At 55.2% G+C, this 16,940-nt stretch overlaps 1 protein-coding gene across 1 annotated transcript; it reads left to right on the top strand.

The window, feature by feature from the left end:
• Positions 1–2,645: 2,645 nt before the first annotated feature.
• On the top strand, positions 2,646–14,903 carry NCLIV_009810 (hypothetical protein; the record flags this gene model as incomplete). The annotated part of the gene is made up of 13 exons (XM_003880496.1): positions 2,646–3,578; positions 4,328–4,702; positions 4,895–5,172; positions 5,790–6,322; positions 6,761–7,519; positions 8,021–8,613; positions 9,442–9,737; positions 10,241–10,687; positions 11,097–12,185; positions 12,539–12,698; positions 13,050–13,411; positions 14,120–14,282; positions 14,772–14,903. 13 exons carry the CDS (start codon positions 2,646–2,648, stop codon positions 14,901–14,903), a joined length of 6,120 nt encoding a protein of 2,039 aa, XP_003880545.1.
• Positions 14,904–16,940: the final 2,037 nt, after the last annotated feature.

Genomic DNA, 16,940 nt, shown 5'->3' with positions numbered 1-16,940 from the left:
AGAGAACTAGAGGTTATCGATGGTTTTGGAAACGTTTTCTCGGCGGCTTGTTTCGTTTTTAGCGCTCTAGGTGGCGTGGCAAAACAGCGAGAGAAAACTACTACTTAGATGCTAGTATGATCAGTACCATCGTACTGGGAGTGATCCTCTCTGAGGCAGGATTATTTATAAGCTTTTTCTGGGGAGTACATACTACGAGTCGTGGGAGAGAACGGTCAACACCAACACATGCCAGGAATCCTAGGCTGGACAGGTCTGAAACTCGCATATCGACACATACCCACACACTGCTTTCTTTGTCGCCCCGCTCTCCTCCCCTCAAACCGAAATTGGCTTCGACATGGACGCAGTCTTTAGCTCGCCACGGTGTGTACGTAGGCGATTTCTTGGGTCTTCTCATTTTCTTTTAAAGAAAGAAGGCTGTAGAGGAAAAGTACCCGCGAGCGCGCAGTCTCAGGCACTGTCTTCGACGAACGGGTGGTGTCAAGATACAGGCGTGCAAACCGCCCAAGCAAATCAGCTGAAAAACCCCTCGAGCCTTTCTCGTGGTAAAGCCAAGTGGCCTTTCCCGGCGTTTGACTTTTACCGGAAGATACAAAAATACACACGACTCCTTCGCGGGGTAAAAAGGCTTCACTGTGGACACACTGCCGACTGTTTATGAGCCTATCCTAGACACTGTTGCAGAGCTTTGCAAAGTCGTCAGGCGAGTTTGAAACTCGCGTGAGGTGTTGAGTGCCCTGTCTCTTCCGATTCTCTCTACCGACATCCATGGATCGTTGTGTGTGTGTGTGTGTGTGTGCCGTTTTTCTCTCTCCAAGCATATATACATGCATATGTACATATATTGGCATGTATGTATATTTGAAGCCTCTGTTTAAGGGCTGAAACAACATGGTGTTTTCCCAGTGCTGGGCTACATACTGCGGATCTTCCACGAAGTCCCCCCACCGACGCCCCCGTTCTACGTTCGCCCTAGAAACGCCTGTTTCGCAGACGCTTCTGGACCCACGTTGCGGGCAGGGACATTCGCAGAACTCCGTGACCGATACACCTGAGCGTCGAAACAAGAATGGGTGTGCCTCCCGCATCTTCGTTGACGCCGAGTCGCGCCGTGACCAGTTTTCGCTGGCTGTTTGATGCCTCCCGCCGGGGAGCGATCGTTTGGTTCCCCCGAGAACAAATGAACACAAAAAGTAGGCACTTGGGAGTTACAAGGGGTGCCTCGCGTCTGTTCTTTCCTCTGGAATTTCGTTTTACGCCGGCAGCCGTTCGTGTGGCGGCGTGCGAGGCGAAGCGTTCCGCGCATGTCTCGGCCCGTCTTCAACTCGGCCGAAAACTCCAGAATCATCCGTCCGCTGCCACGCTGCTGAGTGTCTAGTACTTTGCGCCTCCTTGCGAGCAAATTGACTTCTTCTTACAGCCCCGTCTCGCCTCTTTCCACTCAAAGTGCCCGAAATCGCCCATGCGGCCGCACACCGTCGGGCCCCTTCGGAGTTGAGACGCACAACGCGGCACATAGCGCGTTCCAGCTGCGTACAACCGGTGCGGACCCAGAAAAAAGCGACTGAGACACCCAGAGTGAAACCGTGTTTCCTCGGCGGGAAATTTGCGCATGCATCGGGGGCCTGAATCGACTCGGGGACTTCTCTAGAACGGTGCGGTCCTGTCGAGATGGGAGACGTGTTCCTCTCTCCAAAAAGCTCGACGATCTGCGCGAAATTTGCCGCTCCCAGCTCCCGAGGTGTCTGTACACCAGGAGGGCGCGACCCCGGATTCCCTGCGGCCTCGTTCCTGAAAAGCTGTTTCTCCACGGGGTTTTAGGAAGCGCCTTTCTTTCTGCGAACTGCCTTCTGCACTTTCTTGTGCGGCTGCCACGGTTCAAAGGCCACAGACGCTGCGGACTGCCACCATTCTCGCGGACCTCGCTTTTCGAGCCCCCGCCTGGTAAGGCATGCGCGCGTGCGCGTTTGCTAGGTCGATTCGGGGAACGCGTGACTTCTGTCCGGACAACAAGTGCCGGATAGTCTGCTTCAAATTGCAAGTTGTCAATTCTTGGCTTCGCACTTGTCTTTCTTCTTCGCTGTCACTTTCGCAGTGGCGCTGCCGGGCACACCAGCGTTTCACGACCTCTAAACCCCAAACCCTTTCGCGAATCTTTCGGCGGAAAACCGTTGCGCTGCGGTTTCCACAACCTAACCGGGGGTGTGCATCTGCACATGCGTGCATTTTCGTTTTTACCGGACGGCTCGCGCTCCTCACTGCCGTCGTCGCTCACAATGCGCTCTCATGGATCGCCATCGCCTCTGCGGCCTGGGGCAGATTAGCGGGCCGTCGACGGAAACAAGCTGGCGCCTCCGTTCGTGCTGAAGACATCCATAACGCCCGTATCTCCAGATCGCGCTTTTCTCCCTTCTCTCTCCTCTCTCTCTTCTACTTCTCAGCTCAACCCTCCCCCCTCTCGCCTGGTTTCAAGGCTCTGCAGCCGCCGCTCCTTCCCGTTGGGCCTCGCCGCGCAGCGAACCTTCGCTTTCTTCTCCGCCGTGCTGGCCTTTTTGTCAACCGTTTCCCTCCATTCCTTGCCGCGGCCTTCCTCCCCGCTCTGCCTTCTCTGCTGGCTCTCCTCTCTCGCCACCGCCGTCGCCATGTGGGCCGCGTTAGCGGGCCACATGGCTGCCGCGCCGTGCGTCTCGTCTCCCTCCGCCGTGCCTGTGCCTTTCGCCGCGGTCGGCGCACGCCACGCCTTCGCTCCTGTCCTTCGCCACGCGTCGCCAAGGCTGACGGGCGTCTGCCTCGCTTCCTTTCTTCTCCTCGGCTCTCTCCTTGGAGCGGCAGGCGCCTCGTCGCCGACGCCGCCTTTCTCTCCACAGAATGACGCCACTCACCCAGCGCCTCAACAGTCTCCTCTCGCCACGGAAGACGCCGCGAGTGTCCCGTCGCCTTTCAATGCTTCAAAAACGCAGGCGGCCTCGCTGTCTCTCTCGGAGCCTTCCTCCGTGTGCGCCTCTCTGCCTCCGCCCTATGTGGTCTGGGACGCCTCCCTGGCGGATTTCAACCCTTGCTTCGAGCGCCTGTTTCTTCCCCTCCTGCCTTTTCTCCCCCTCCTCTTCGCCTTGCCGCTCTTCTGCGCCTCGGCTCCCCGACGCCGCTCTCTCGCGCCTCTCGACCGGCAACGCGCGGGCCTTCTCCTCGCCCTCGCCGCGCTCCTCCTGCTGTCTCTGCTCCTCCTCCAAGTCCTCCTTCCGGCCTTTGCGCTCCTCCTTCATGCTTCCGTACCCAGCTTTCTTCAGCCTTTCGCGCCGGACTACGCATGGATGCTGGCCGCTCAAGGCGTCTTCTTCCTCCTCCTCCTTGCCCTCCTCCTCGCCGAGGCTCGACGGCGACTGCCGGAAAACAACGGCCTCAGAGCCGCTCTCCTTCTCGCCACTGCTGTCCAGTTCCTCTGCATGCAAACCGCGGTCCGAACCGTTCTCAAAACCCACGCATGGGGGGGCTGGGAAAGTATCGAAACCGCCGTCTCCTTCTTGCTCCTGATCCTCACGTGGAGATACTGCCTCCTCAACCGCCCCACAGATCGCGTAAGGAAAGACCTTACATAAACATACATCTACATATACATATATATGCAAATATGTACAGGGATGAGCACATGCACATGTGCACATCCATATCTCATCATATATATGTGTATATATATATATATGTATATATATGTATATATGTGTATATGTATATGGGCTTGCCCAGGAGTTTTGTGAGATGGAAGGTATCGCCAAAGACAGTTGTGCTGTTCGAGAAGACGCGGTGAAGCTGCCGTATCCTGTCAACGCTTTCGGGGCACTGCACGTCGCTTATTCGCGAACCTCAAGAGCAACGACGCGTCTATGATGCATGCGCGTATGCGCACTCCATCTAACAAAAAATATGCATGTCTCAATCTCTACTTTTACGTATGAGCAGGCGTTCTCGAACTCTGTGCAGGCACATAACGCGGACCGTGACACAGGCACACACCTCGAAGCTCCGCATGCATGCATTCCTACATACTTACAGGGTTATTTAAAAAGTATATAGAAACAGATACACGCATACATACATACATACATACCTACATACATACATACACATACATACATGCATATACATACATACATATACATACATATACATACATACATACATACATACATACATACATACATACATACATATACATACATACATATATACATATGTATATGTACAAGCTCCCATGCTTGTCCGGGTTGTATCTGAATATGTATCTTGAACGTTTTGCGTCTTGTGAGTATTCTGGATTCGATCGCAGATCCGCGAGAGCCGGGTTTTCCCGTTTCCTCGCGTGCGGAGCGAGGCGATTGAGACTTCCGTCTCTCTGGCGCCGCGAGAAGACGGCCACGCGCGCTGGCGATTTCGCCGCCGCGAAGAAGACTCCAGAGCAGCTCCGTTGCTGGCCGATGAAGAGAGCCCCGTGGACTCTGAGGCAGAAGGCGAGCTGTCTGGAGAGGAGGGCGCTGAAGACCGGTTCCACGGCGAGAGCACAAAGTGTCTCCTTCCCGAAGTCCGTGCGAGTCTCTGGTCGAGGCTGACATTCTCCTGGCTCTCGCCGCTCGTCGCCAAAGGCAAGAAACAGTCGCTGACCCAGAACGATCTTTACGTCCTTCCCGCCTCGCGGAGAACGCAGGTACACCTTCACGGACCAGAGACAGCGCGCGGCACACAGGGGCTGTTCGTCTTCTGTGGGGTTGGCGGCTCCCTAGAAACAAAGCCCAGCGTGAACTCCCATCGGACTTTCTGGCCCCTCTCGCGTGTGTGTCCCAGTTCGCGCGCTTTTCCAGATCCCGAGTGATGCGCGCGCGTCTTCGGCTTTTTTTAGGTTCTCGCAGATGCTCTCGAGGTGGCGTGGAAAGCGGAAGAAGAGAAGTATCGGACGCTGATCCCGATAGCGACGCAGCCTCGGTCGTTTCCGTTTTCTCTCTTTCGAAAGCGACAGAAAGCGAGTTTCTTCCGCGTCCTCGTCAGATGCTACGGATGGCACTGCATACTGCCCGCGTTCCTGAAACTCACCTACGACCTCCTCCAATTTGTCGGACCCGTGATGCTCCACCAAATCATTTCCTTTCTCAGCCGAAGCGACACAACGGCCGACAGCATGTACGAGAACTCGCTCGAGCCTCAAACAGTTCAATCCCACCCAGCGCAGAGCAGCCGTCGCCGTAAAGAGCGTTTTCCCTCATCTCGTCCCCATCTTCTTTCGTCGTGTCTCGGTGCCCAGAAACACCGATGGGTCTACGATCCGACTCACGATGTGACTCTCGGTCGGACTCGTGTCTGTACAAAACGCGCGTTCTCTGCTGTATGCTATCTGGATGTAGTCTTCGCTGTTGCAATTGCCGAAAAATAGGTAGAGACGCGCATATATCCACAGACAGCGCGTTGACGCCTTTACACATCCTCGCCCGCTACAGGGAGTTTAAAGCCTGTCTCTTTTTCTCCGCAGTCGTGCAGAGCGAGACGGGGGGATGGGCCAAACCCGGAGCAGAGCGAGTTCCATTTTTCCCATGCTCTCGTGTTTTTCACTGCCTCCTCGTTTTCCTGCCTCTGTGCTGTCTCTTTCGCCTTTGGCCCCCGGTTTCGTGTCTCTCCACACCGTGAGACTCCACAGGAAAGGGAGACACCGAAGTGCACACACACGCGGGGCTGCACGCGGCTTCAAATGAGTCTTTCCTCTTTCTCTTCGTTTCTTCTTTTCTTTCCTTCTTTTCTGTTAGGACGACGCTGTTGGAAGGAGTGTCGTACGCGGGGCTCTTGCTGGCGTCCAACGCCGTGCAGTCTTTCGTGCTGCATCAGTACTTTCACTTGCAAATGAAGCTGGGCATGCAAATTCGCGTCTCGGTGGCCTCGCTGATCTACCGGAAGGCGCTGCGTCTGACGCCTGGCGTCAAGAACGACGCACAGGGAGAAGCGTCTGCTCACAGCACCGGGAAAGTCGTGAATTTGATGTCAGTCGACGCCCAGCGTCTCCAAGACCTAATGCTCTACCTCCACATCCTCTGGTCCGGTCCCGTCCAAATTCTCGTGGCGCTCGTTCTCCTCTTTCACCACGTCGGCCTCGCAGCCCTCGGCGGCGTCCTCGTCATGGTCATCGGCATCCCCGTCACAGGCAAGCAACTCCCCAGCTGGGAGGAGAGAAAGAAAGACTCTCAACCAAAACAAAGAGAGAAAGAGATACACCAGTGTAGACGCACACACGAATTCGTGGAGATATGTTCATATATAAATATACATGTATTTATTTGTACAGGCGGGCATATATATAAATATTTAGCTACATGTACAGACCAGTATAAAGCAGTATATATATATATATATATATAATAGACGTGTAGGCAACAATGTGTATATAGGTGTATTTGTATATAACGTCCATTTGTAGAGCTATATGAAATGTATATATATATATATATATATACATATATATGCATGTAGGTTCTTTCGCATTTTGGGTTCGTGTGGCGTTGTGTGGCGAGGGTTGAGGCTTGGGAGTATGCGAGGTGAGAGCATTGGCGATACGGCGGGAGAATTCCCCGCGAGATTTGAGCGGGCGACGCCTGTCTGTGAAAATCAGCCTGCAAGCACAGACGCGCGAGAAGACGAAGCATCCGCCACATCCCTCCTTTTTCCTTCTTCTTCGTCGCGTAGGAACTGTTTTCTTCCTCGGCGTTTCCTTTTCGGTTTTTAGGATTTGTGTCCCGGCGAATCAAGGTGTTGCAGAATCGCGTCATGTCGGCTCGGGATGAGAGGGGGAAGGTGACTAGCGAGTTTTTGTCGGCGATGAAGATCATCAAGTTGTACGCGTGGGAAGAGAGTTTCGCGGGGTTCATTACCAAACACCGAGTGCGCGAACTGAGCCTGTTGTGGACGTACCAGCTCACCAACAACTGGATGCGTTTGCAGTGGCTAGGCATGCCTCTCGCTGTCTCCTCGACGACCTTTGGGCTCTACGTCTGGCGACACGGCGAGCTCGATCCAGCGACGGCCTTCACCGCTCTCGCTCTCTTCAACGCCCTCGGATTTCCCATGCAGATGGTCCCCGCTACGATCAACAACTCCGCCGAGGCCAGCACGTCGGTAGCGCGAATCCAGCAATTCCTCAACCTCCCCGAGCGCGCGGGTCTCCCACCCTCCCTCTCCCTCGCCTCCGCCCACGCCCTCGTCGACATTCGTCCCGATGCGGAGGAGACAGGCGAAAAGGAGACAAGCGAAAGGGAGACAGGAGAGGAGACAGGCGAGAAGGAGGGGCGAGAGTCGCGGAGACACGGTGGGAAGCGCAGAGGCGACACGAAGGAAGAAAACGGGCGCGACGCGACTGAAAAGCGCCGAGTGTCTCTGCCGCCTTCGCTGCCAAAGGGAATGGTGGCGGTCGATGTGAAGGATTGCGACGTTTCCTGGCCGAACGGGGCGACTCTCTTTGAAGGCTTGAAGCTCCAGTGCCGCGCAGGTGAGAGGCTGGGGCGAGCGAAAGAGGGGCGAAGGTGAAATCTGCATGCAGAGCTGAGATGGAAAAGCACAGAGCCGTACCCCCGCGCGGGACAAACAGGACTCGGAGGGCGAGGCCGCCCGAGAAGTGGAAAGCCTCAGAAGACACACATCCACACACACACACACACACACACACCGCACAGAACGTGGAAGAGTCTCCCCTGGAAGCGAAAAGACAGACGGAGAGAGAGTAAACGAAGGTCAGAAGGGTAGATACGTTTTCAGGGAAAGGTTCTCTCTCAAGTGTGTGTCGCGTGGGTCGCCGATGGGGGTTTTCCCGTTTTTTCCCTGCTTGCCCGCCTCTTCTCTCGCTCTCCCTCGTTCTCCCGTCTTTCTCGCTTGGTTTTTTGGGCACCTTCTTGGATGTGTGCCGTCGTTTTTCTTTTCCCTGCTTTCGACGTCAATCTCGCCGCTGCCTCGGCGCGTCTCGCCCCCTGTCTTTTTCTCTTTGCGTCCGCAGGATCTCTGACGGCGATCATTGGACCGACTGGAAGTGGGAAGAGCGGTTTGTTGTCGACGCTGTTGGGAGACACCGCGGTCGTGCCCGCCGCGACGGCTGCAGCCCCGGCGATTTCCCTGCTTCCCAGCGCTGCGCCGCCCGTCTCCGTCGTCGCGCGCGTGGCGTACGTGGCTCAGGAACCATGGATTCAGAACGCAAGTCTCCGAGACAACATCCTCTTCGGCTCCCCGTTTCTCCCCAGCTGGTACGACTGCGTGCTCGACTGCTGCTCACTGCGTCCGGACATCGCCGTGCTCCCCGCCGGCGACCAGACGGAGATCGGCGAGAAAGGCATCAACTTGTCTGGAGGACAGAAACAGCGCGTGGCGCTCGCCCGAGCGGTCTACGCCCAGTCGGACGTCTACCTTCTCGACGACTGTCTCTCGGCCGTCGACGCCCACGTCGCGTCCCACATCTTCCAGCGCTGCATTCGCGGCATCCTCCGCAACCGCACGGTCCTCCTCGTGACGCACAAACTCAGCCTGGTCCTCCCCGCCGCCGACCACGTCGTCTTCCTCTCCAAGAAAAAGATCTTCTTCGACGGACAGCTGGAGGTGCGGAGCACACCCGCGTGTCGTCACACAGCTCGTGATGCATGCGCATGCATACCACATGTCGCAGATCGCGTACATATGTATACATATGTATACATATGTACATACATACATACATACATACATACATACATACATACATACATATATACATATATATATATATATATATTTGTTTATTTATTGAGGTAGGTCGGGTAGAAGGCGCACTGGGGAGTCCGACGGACTGCGTGCCTGCGACTGTGTGCATATGCCGACACAGAGAGAGAGCGGTCTTGTGATGCTGTTCGAGGGCGCAGAAAGCGTCTTGGTCTCTAGCGGTTCTCTCGGGGAAGAAGAGACGGACGGAACAAAGTGGGGAGGCGACCGAGTCGCGGAAGGTCTCCAGAGAGAGAGCAGCGCGCCGTGCACTTCCCTTCGGTCCTGGAGGGGGTTGGGCGTTCAGCTGTGTTGGGCAGGCTGTTTGAGAGAAACCGTGCACAAGAGGAAAGGGAAAAACGGCGGTGCCCACGGGACCCCTCGCCTTTCCCCACGCAACTGCGCGTGACCAGAAACAGCCGTCATTTCGACGCCCGTTCAGCCGACGTCTCTCAGACGATCGACACCGAATCGCGTCCTCCCTTTCGTTTCCTTGCTTTTGCTTCTCTCCGTTCTCCTCTCGCTCCGTGTTGTGCGCCGCCTTTCTCGTTCTCTCTCTCTCGCGATTCTCTTCTCCGAAAAAGGTTCACTCTTGGCTCGTGCGGTTTCACAGCCGTTCACACGAATCTCCCTCGCGTGTTTGCGTCCAACCTCGGCGTCCGGCGTCTCCTCTCTCGCCTGTTTCCTCAGGCCCTCCAAAAGCTGTCGGAGTTCCAGGCCTTCTCTCTGCAACAGGAGCGCGAAGAAGCGGAACGCGAGCGTCAGCTGGAAGAAGAGAAGGAAAGCGACAGTTTCTGTTCCGCGCTCCAGCGCGAGCCGGCGAGTGCCGCGAGGAACCACGAGACTGGAAACGAAGAGGAAGCCGTTAAAGTCGACTGCGAGGAAACTCCGGAGACCCACGCGAGCGATCGAGAGAAGACCGTTTCGACGTCTTCGGCCGTGGCCGTGCACGTCGACGATTCGAGAGGAACGCAGTCGGATGCGAGGTAGGAGAGAGGGGAAACAGAAACGGCCAGCGTGCGTTTGAGGCATCCGTAAACACGTGGGTTTATGTGCGTCGTCGGTTTCCCGACTCGGGCATCTCGACTTCTTCCTCTCTCTCTGCTCTACCGCCAGCTGGTTCGCGAAGCAGTCCACCAGCTGCGGCGGAAAGCGACGGGGACTCGTGGACTCTCTTTGCTTCGGCTGTTGCCTCCTGCTGTTTCCCTCGACGTTCGTCTCTCTCTCTTCTTTCTCTCGACGTTCGTCTCTCTCTCTTCTTTCTCTCGACGTTCGTCTCTCTCTCTTCTTTCTCTCGACGTTCGTCTCTCTCTCTTCTTTCTCTCGTCTTTCTGACTTCTTGCGTTCTGTGAAGCCTGTCGACTTGATCTCGCATGGCCACGTTTCCGTGGGTTTGCTTCTTTCTCCTTTCCCGTTCCAAAGCGTCGCGCGCGGCACGTCAACACGCCGTGGAGTGCACGCGTGCCTTTGCGTGGTCTCCTCTTCACAGACACGGCGCGCTGATCGAGGAAGAGCGCCTCCTTCACGGACGCGTCGGGATATCTGTTTACTTGGAATACCTCAAGGGGGCCGGCGGATTCGCAATCGGATCTATGGTGGTTGCCTGCTTCGCCGTCTCCAACGTCATTCTAGTCCTCGCAAATCTCTGGCTGTCGCACTGGTCCGACCACTCGGCCCCCAGCGACGCTCCCACCCTTCACGCATCTTCTCGGTCGTCTTTCCGGTCCCTTCTGTGCTTTTTGTTTCCGTCCTGGTCGTGCTCCGAGGCGCAGGAGGCGCTGCACGATGCCGTGTCCGTACACCAGGGGTTCGGCGTCTACGTCGGCCTCGTTCTCCTTCACTTGTCGGTCGCGATGATCGGGTACTCGGTCATGGTTGGAGGTGCGCAGGCCGCCGCCAAGTTCTTCCACGAACGGCTGCTCAAGGCCGTCACAGAGTACGCAAAGGGAAAAAGAAAGCCATTGGAGCCTGTGCCGAACGGCGACGCGAGATGCGAGGAAAGGAAGGGGAAAGATTGGAAGGAACGGCCGGGCCGAAGCGAGACCCACGGACCCAAAACGGTTCCAGAGCGGGGCGGCACTCTTGGCCACGTTCCTTCCCCGCCAAGGCCACACGAAACGCCACGAGTGTATCTGCCAAACTCTCTGCGTTTCCAACGTAGAAAGAACAACGTTTTGCGGGTTTTGCCTGTCGGTTCTCGGCGTCAAACCGCCACCGGCGCTCACGTTGCGCGTCTCTCCGTGGAACACCCCGAACCCGCCGCCGGTCGTCTTGGTGCAGGAGCTCGCCCCGTTTTGTTGACGCACACATCTTCTTGTTTCTCTTTCTTTCCTCTTTCGGTTCAGCGCGCAGATGTCCTTTTTTGATTCCACGCCTCTGGGGCGGTTGCTCAATCGTTTCACGCGCGACCTGAACGTGGTGGACGAGACGCTGCCGCAGACTCTGGCCATGTACACGAATTTGTGGTTCAAGGCGCTGGCGACGTTCACGGCGATTGCCTTTGTGTTTCCGCTCTTTGTCCTCTTTCTCTTGCCTCTCCTCGTCTTTTACCGGTACGTGCAAAACTACTACATTCCGACGTCTCGGCAGTTGCAGCGTCTCCAGTCGCTGCTGCGTTCGCCGATTTTCCAGGATTTCTCAGAGACACTCGACGGGGTGGCAACCATTCGCGCCTTCCGCCAGCAAACCCGCTTTCGGCGGCAGAGCGAAGAGAAGATGGACGCCGAACTCGAAGCCTGCTACCTCTACGTGGCCTCGAATCGATGGCTGGCTCTCCGCCTCGAGTTCGTCGGCACCCTCGTCGTCACCTTCACGGCCTTCTGCGCAGTCCTCGCAAAGTCGCGAGCCGCCGTGCTTGACGTCTTTGCCCCTTTCTCCGCCAGCGCTCTCGCGGCCGCTGGCGTCGACGAGGCTGCCGTCCGTCCTGAGGGTTCGAAGCCTGCAGAGGCGACCGTTCTCTCCGTGCTTCTCTGGCCCGTAGCTGCGCTGTTCTCCCTCGCCTTCGCGCCTCTCGCGGACGTGTTCTCGGCGCCGTCCCCGCTGCGCGCGCGCTCCCTCGCGGCGGCGCTGTCGCCCGGTCTGGGCGGCCTCGCAATCTCGTACGCGCTGAACATCACTCAGCATCTCAATTGGTTGGTGCGGACGGCCAGCGACACCGAGAGCAACGTCCTCGCCGTGGAGCGCATCAAAGAGTACGCAGACACCATCCCCAGCGAGAAGCTGGAGCCGAGGAATCCGTGGCGCGCGCGAGCAAGAGCGCAAAGTGCATGCGGCCCAGAAGGCGAGAACGCAACCAGAAAATCCAGCACGGACGGCCTTCCCAGCGGCTGGCCAGCAGAAGGCCGCGTCGTCCTCGACTTCTTGAGTGCGCGGTACCGACCGGAGGCGCCTCTCATCATCAAGGGAATCACCGCCGAGTTCAAACCGGGCGAAAAGTACGCACACAGACACACAAACATGCGCGCAGGAACGCACGCATTGTGTCTGAGGACCGGCGACGGCAATGGCCAGAGATGGGCAGATAGATAGAGAGCGGAGGATAGATCTGGATTCAGCGGGGTTGAGAGATCGGGAGACAGACGGTACACCGGTAGCGAGAGAGCGGGGGGGGGGTAGATAGAGAAAGGTAGAGGGAGGCAGATGGATAGCAAGCATGCGTGCATGGACAGATGCAATTGTGTTGGGGCCTCTCTGTCCCCGTCTTTTCCCGCGTTTGCTATCTCCCCTTGTTTTTCTTTTTGTTACTTCTGTGCCTTTCTCCATGTTCTTTTGCTTTTCCCGGCTGCAGAATCGGCCTCGTGGGGCGCACCGGCGCTGGCAAGAGCACATTGCTCCACACGCTCCTTCGCCTCGTCGAACCCGCGAGCGGTTCAGTCCTCGTCGACGACGTGGACACTCAGGACGTTCCTCTCCGTTTCCTCAGATCCAAGTTCTCCATCATCCCCCAAGTACATCTCTGCACACGCATGCGCATCAGCATCCACACACACGCCGCCTGAGCACTTGCGAAACCTGGCCTCCATTCGTGCGGATGCCCCTGTCTGTGTCCGCGCCGGTGTGCATGCGCACATTCCTATTTCTTCGCACGCGTCCGCCCCTCGACGTTCTCTTCCAGCTGGCCGGTTGAGAGGATGTGTCGGTCGCAGAGGCTGATGCCGGGGCGTCTGAACGGGGAAATCTAAGCGAGCGCGTCGCTCGGAGAATGTGTAGGCGCGTCTGCCTGTCGACGTTCGCGGCTGCGAAGGACAGGTTGTCTCCCGTCTCCCCACGCGTCTGCTGTATCGCGTGTATGTACACAGGACCCGATGCTGTTTTCGGGGACGATTCGCTTCAACGTCGACGCCCTCGAGCAGCACACCGACGACGAAGTCTGGCAGGCGATCGAACGCGCTCACCTTGCTTCCCACATTCTCGCCCTTTCTTCCTCTTCCTCTTCTTCCTCTTCCTCTTCTTCCTCTTCTTCACAAAGTTCGCCCCAGCAGGGAGACGCTGTGCAGAGCGCGTGGGGTGTCGACACAGCCGAGAGCGCTGAACGCGGCAGCTATCGGCCGCTGGAGGACAAAGACTTCTGGAGAAGCCGAAAGGCTGCGTTGGATACGCTCGTCGAGGAAAACGGGAAAAACTTCTCCATGGGGCAGCGACAGCTCCTCTGTTTGGCGAGGTCAGTTCGCGACGGCCGGCGAATCTGTGGAGTGTCTGTGATGCAGCTGTGCAAAAATGCGAAATGATTCGTCCCAAAAAGCATGCGTCTCGTCTTCCGAACCGGGGTTCCGGAGACCTCGTGCCTTCTTCAGTGGACACCAAAACCTCAGACGCAGATATGTTTTTACAATTATACAATCACACATACAGTTATGTATCTGCATATATACCTATATATATATATATATATATATATATATGGACATGTATATAGACCTACATAGATATATAGATGTATTTTTATATTTCCAGAGCTGTCGAGATACCTGCTTACGTGTTGGCGGGTGTATATGGTTGAGAAGGACTTTATGTTCCAGGCGTTTCGGCTGCAGCGTCGGTTTCTTCTCTAACGAAGGCAACAAGCTTTTTCCGCGTAGAGGCGGGCTGTTTTTGTCTCCATTGCATGCATGTGCGCCTCACCCAGTGTCTCGGCATAGGGGGCTCTCGCTGTCTACATCTTCAGCAGTAACTGCAAACAGACGGCGTTTCCGTTTTCAAGTGTCTTCACGATATTTCTATCTCAACAAATAAGTGCATATATATATATATATATATATATATATATATATGTATACATGCGTATATAACAATACATATATATATGCGTGGTGAGTGCGGGATTCTTTTTTCACAGAAGGGGTGTAAAGGTTTTGTCTTTTGTTTCTAGAGCGCTTTTGCGGAAGAGCAAGATACTTCTGCTGGATGAAGCGACGTCTGTCGTGGACCCTCGGACCGACATTCTGATCAAGGAGACGATTCGGCGAGACTTCAGCGACTCCACGCTCATCACCATCGCCCACAAACTGGAAACCATCATGGACTACGATCGAGTGAGGCCTCCGAGAAAGGAAAAGCAGGGAAACGAAAGGCAGAAACGAAAGAAAAGAACAAAGGAAAGAATCGAGGAAGGAGAGGAAAGGCGGGAAGAAAAAAACACGAAACGGGCCAGGGTTTCTGTAGCGTGGAACGTACTGACCTTCCTGACTCGGACGCGATGTTGAACGCTATCAAATAAACAAGATGCTTCTCTAAATCATTTTGCGGAAGGGGGGGATGCCTGTAATCATTTGTGCAAAGGCTGGACCAAAAACCAAAATTACAGACACTTCAGATTTCGAGTCCACGCAGGATTCAACTTTGTGCGCGAAAACGACTTTCGCCGGCAGGTTCGTCGATAGGGTTCTCGAATTCGCGCGAGCCGAATCGAACTTGGGTCCGAGCAGAGACCCGTTCAAGATCGAAATCAAGAGCCGTCCAACTGCGCTGTCTTCCAAAGCGAAGCGTTTGAGGTGTCCCCGTCGCGTGTGTCGACTGTGCAGATCCTGGTGATGGCCGATGGAGAAGCCCGCGAGTTCGATACGCCCGCGGCTCTGTATCGCAACCCGAAAAGTATTTTCCGCAGTTTCTGCATCGAGGCAGGCGTCGCGCCTTCGAACTTAACTTCGGTCTGAGGTGACAGTCGCATATGGAGTCGCAGCTTCTAAGGTACGGGCGAATACACGCTGCAGTCGAATGTCGCAACAGCGAGCAGCGAACGGCAAACTCGCCGAGAACGCGATGCAAAATACAAACACCCGACGGAAAAAGGCCGCGCCGCCAACGTACCGTTACACAATCTCCACAACTCAACACTCTACAGAGAGATATAGATAGATATAAATAGAGAGAGATATCGATAGATGGATAGATATACACACATACATACATACATACATACATACATACATACATACATACATACATACATACATACATACATACATACATACATACATACATACATACATACATACATACATACATACATACATACATACATACATACATACATACATACATACATACATACATACATACATACATACATACATACATACATACATACATACATACATACATACATACATACATACATACATACATACATACATACATACATACATACATACATACATACATACATACATACATACATACATACATACATACATACATACATACATACATACATACATACATACATACGGACAGATATATAGAGAGGGATAGATATAGATAGAGGCATGTAGATACTCACGTGTAGTCCCCGACCTCAATTTCGATATATCTGTGCATATTTGCACACGAGCGGTGGCGTTAAATGTAACTTGTTTTCCTTGAGTGTGTGAACTTCCTTCTCTTTGTTTGCAGTTTTGCATGTGGCGAATTTTGCGGATCTTCGGTGCTTTATGCAGCCCCTCGCCAGGCTCAGACTTTTGACACAAAAAACCCAGGACGGGAACACTTCCGGTGCGCGCCCCGTGGTGTCCCTGGCGTCGTATAAAGGAGGATCCCTTGGGATCTACCAGCGTGGTGCATGCAGAAACAGAAATCGGCGCGCGACGAGTGAGACCGACCTAGGGGGAAGGCGCGATGCTTGCGCTTCTGGAGTCGGGCAAAAGGCTTGAGCCGTTTTGGGCGATACCCTTTTTGTCTCGATTGATCACTTTGCGAGCGCGGGCCTTTTGTTCGGATAAAGCGCGCGTTTCCCGGCCTGGGTCTTTCGGCAACGCGCACTGCGAGCCTCGCTGCGCAAAAGGAAAAAACCCTCTCTTGTCGTTTTTCCCTTGCTATGATGTGCAACGGGGGCGCCCGGACGCCCATGTCTCTCTCTGTCAACCGCGCCCATCGGCTCCACCAAAACGCGGTCCGAGCGGAGTGCATGGGGGGACGGTTCCTGTCGGGAGGGGGGAGGAGGGTCTTTCTCTGTCTTTCTGTGCACGTTTCGCCTTCTAGATGCGCCTGAAGACGCTTTCAGCCCCGCGTGGTCGGCGGGTTCTGACACGCGAAAAACGCGCAGAACCGTGTTTCGTTGCTTAAACCGCTGCGCGATCTGAGGCTCGGCCTCATGTGCAAAGACCGTGAAGGCAGACAGCTCAGCTAGAACGTTTGTCTTGTCAGAGACGGGACTCTGCGCCCGCACGTGTGCGACATGTGAAGCGTGCGTTTCTTTTGTAAGACACCTTGTCACAGTTTTTTCTGTGTCGCGTCGCGCGCGGTCGCCTCCAACGTCTGCGAGAAACTCTCGGCCCTTGGCGGCTTCTCGCTCCGACGCTGGACAAACACGGGAGACGACCTTGGACGAAACGCGATGGGCGAAGGCTTCGGCGCAAACCCGCCATGGGAGACAGGGAGACAGAGGAAACGAAAGAGAGAAGGAGAAAGGGAGGAAAAGAGAGAGAGAGAAAACGACAGAGACGGGAAGAAAGAGGAAAGAGAGCGAAAGAGAAAGAGAGCAAAAGACAAAGAGGAAAGGAAAGAGAGAAAACGAGAAAGGGAGAGAGAGAGAAAAGCACGAAGAAGGGAAAGACGATAGAGAGGGAAGCGTTTGTTGGCTGAAGGGCGCGTTTGCCTTGGGCAGGACACCGGAACGAGGCACTGTTTTGGTATCGGAAAGTTCTTGTTCTGAAGCGAACCCGAAGCCGCGGGGGGGGGGGGGGGGGGGGGGG

Source organism: Neospora caninum, chromosome IV (assembly GCF_000208865.1).
Source record: "Neospora caninum Liverpool complete genome, chromosome IV".
NCBI lineage: Eukaryota > Apicomplexa > Conoidasida > Eucoccidiorida > Sarcocystidae > Neospora > Neospora caninum.
This window is presented reverse-complemented; position numbering and strand designations above follow the sequence as displayed.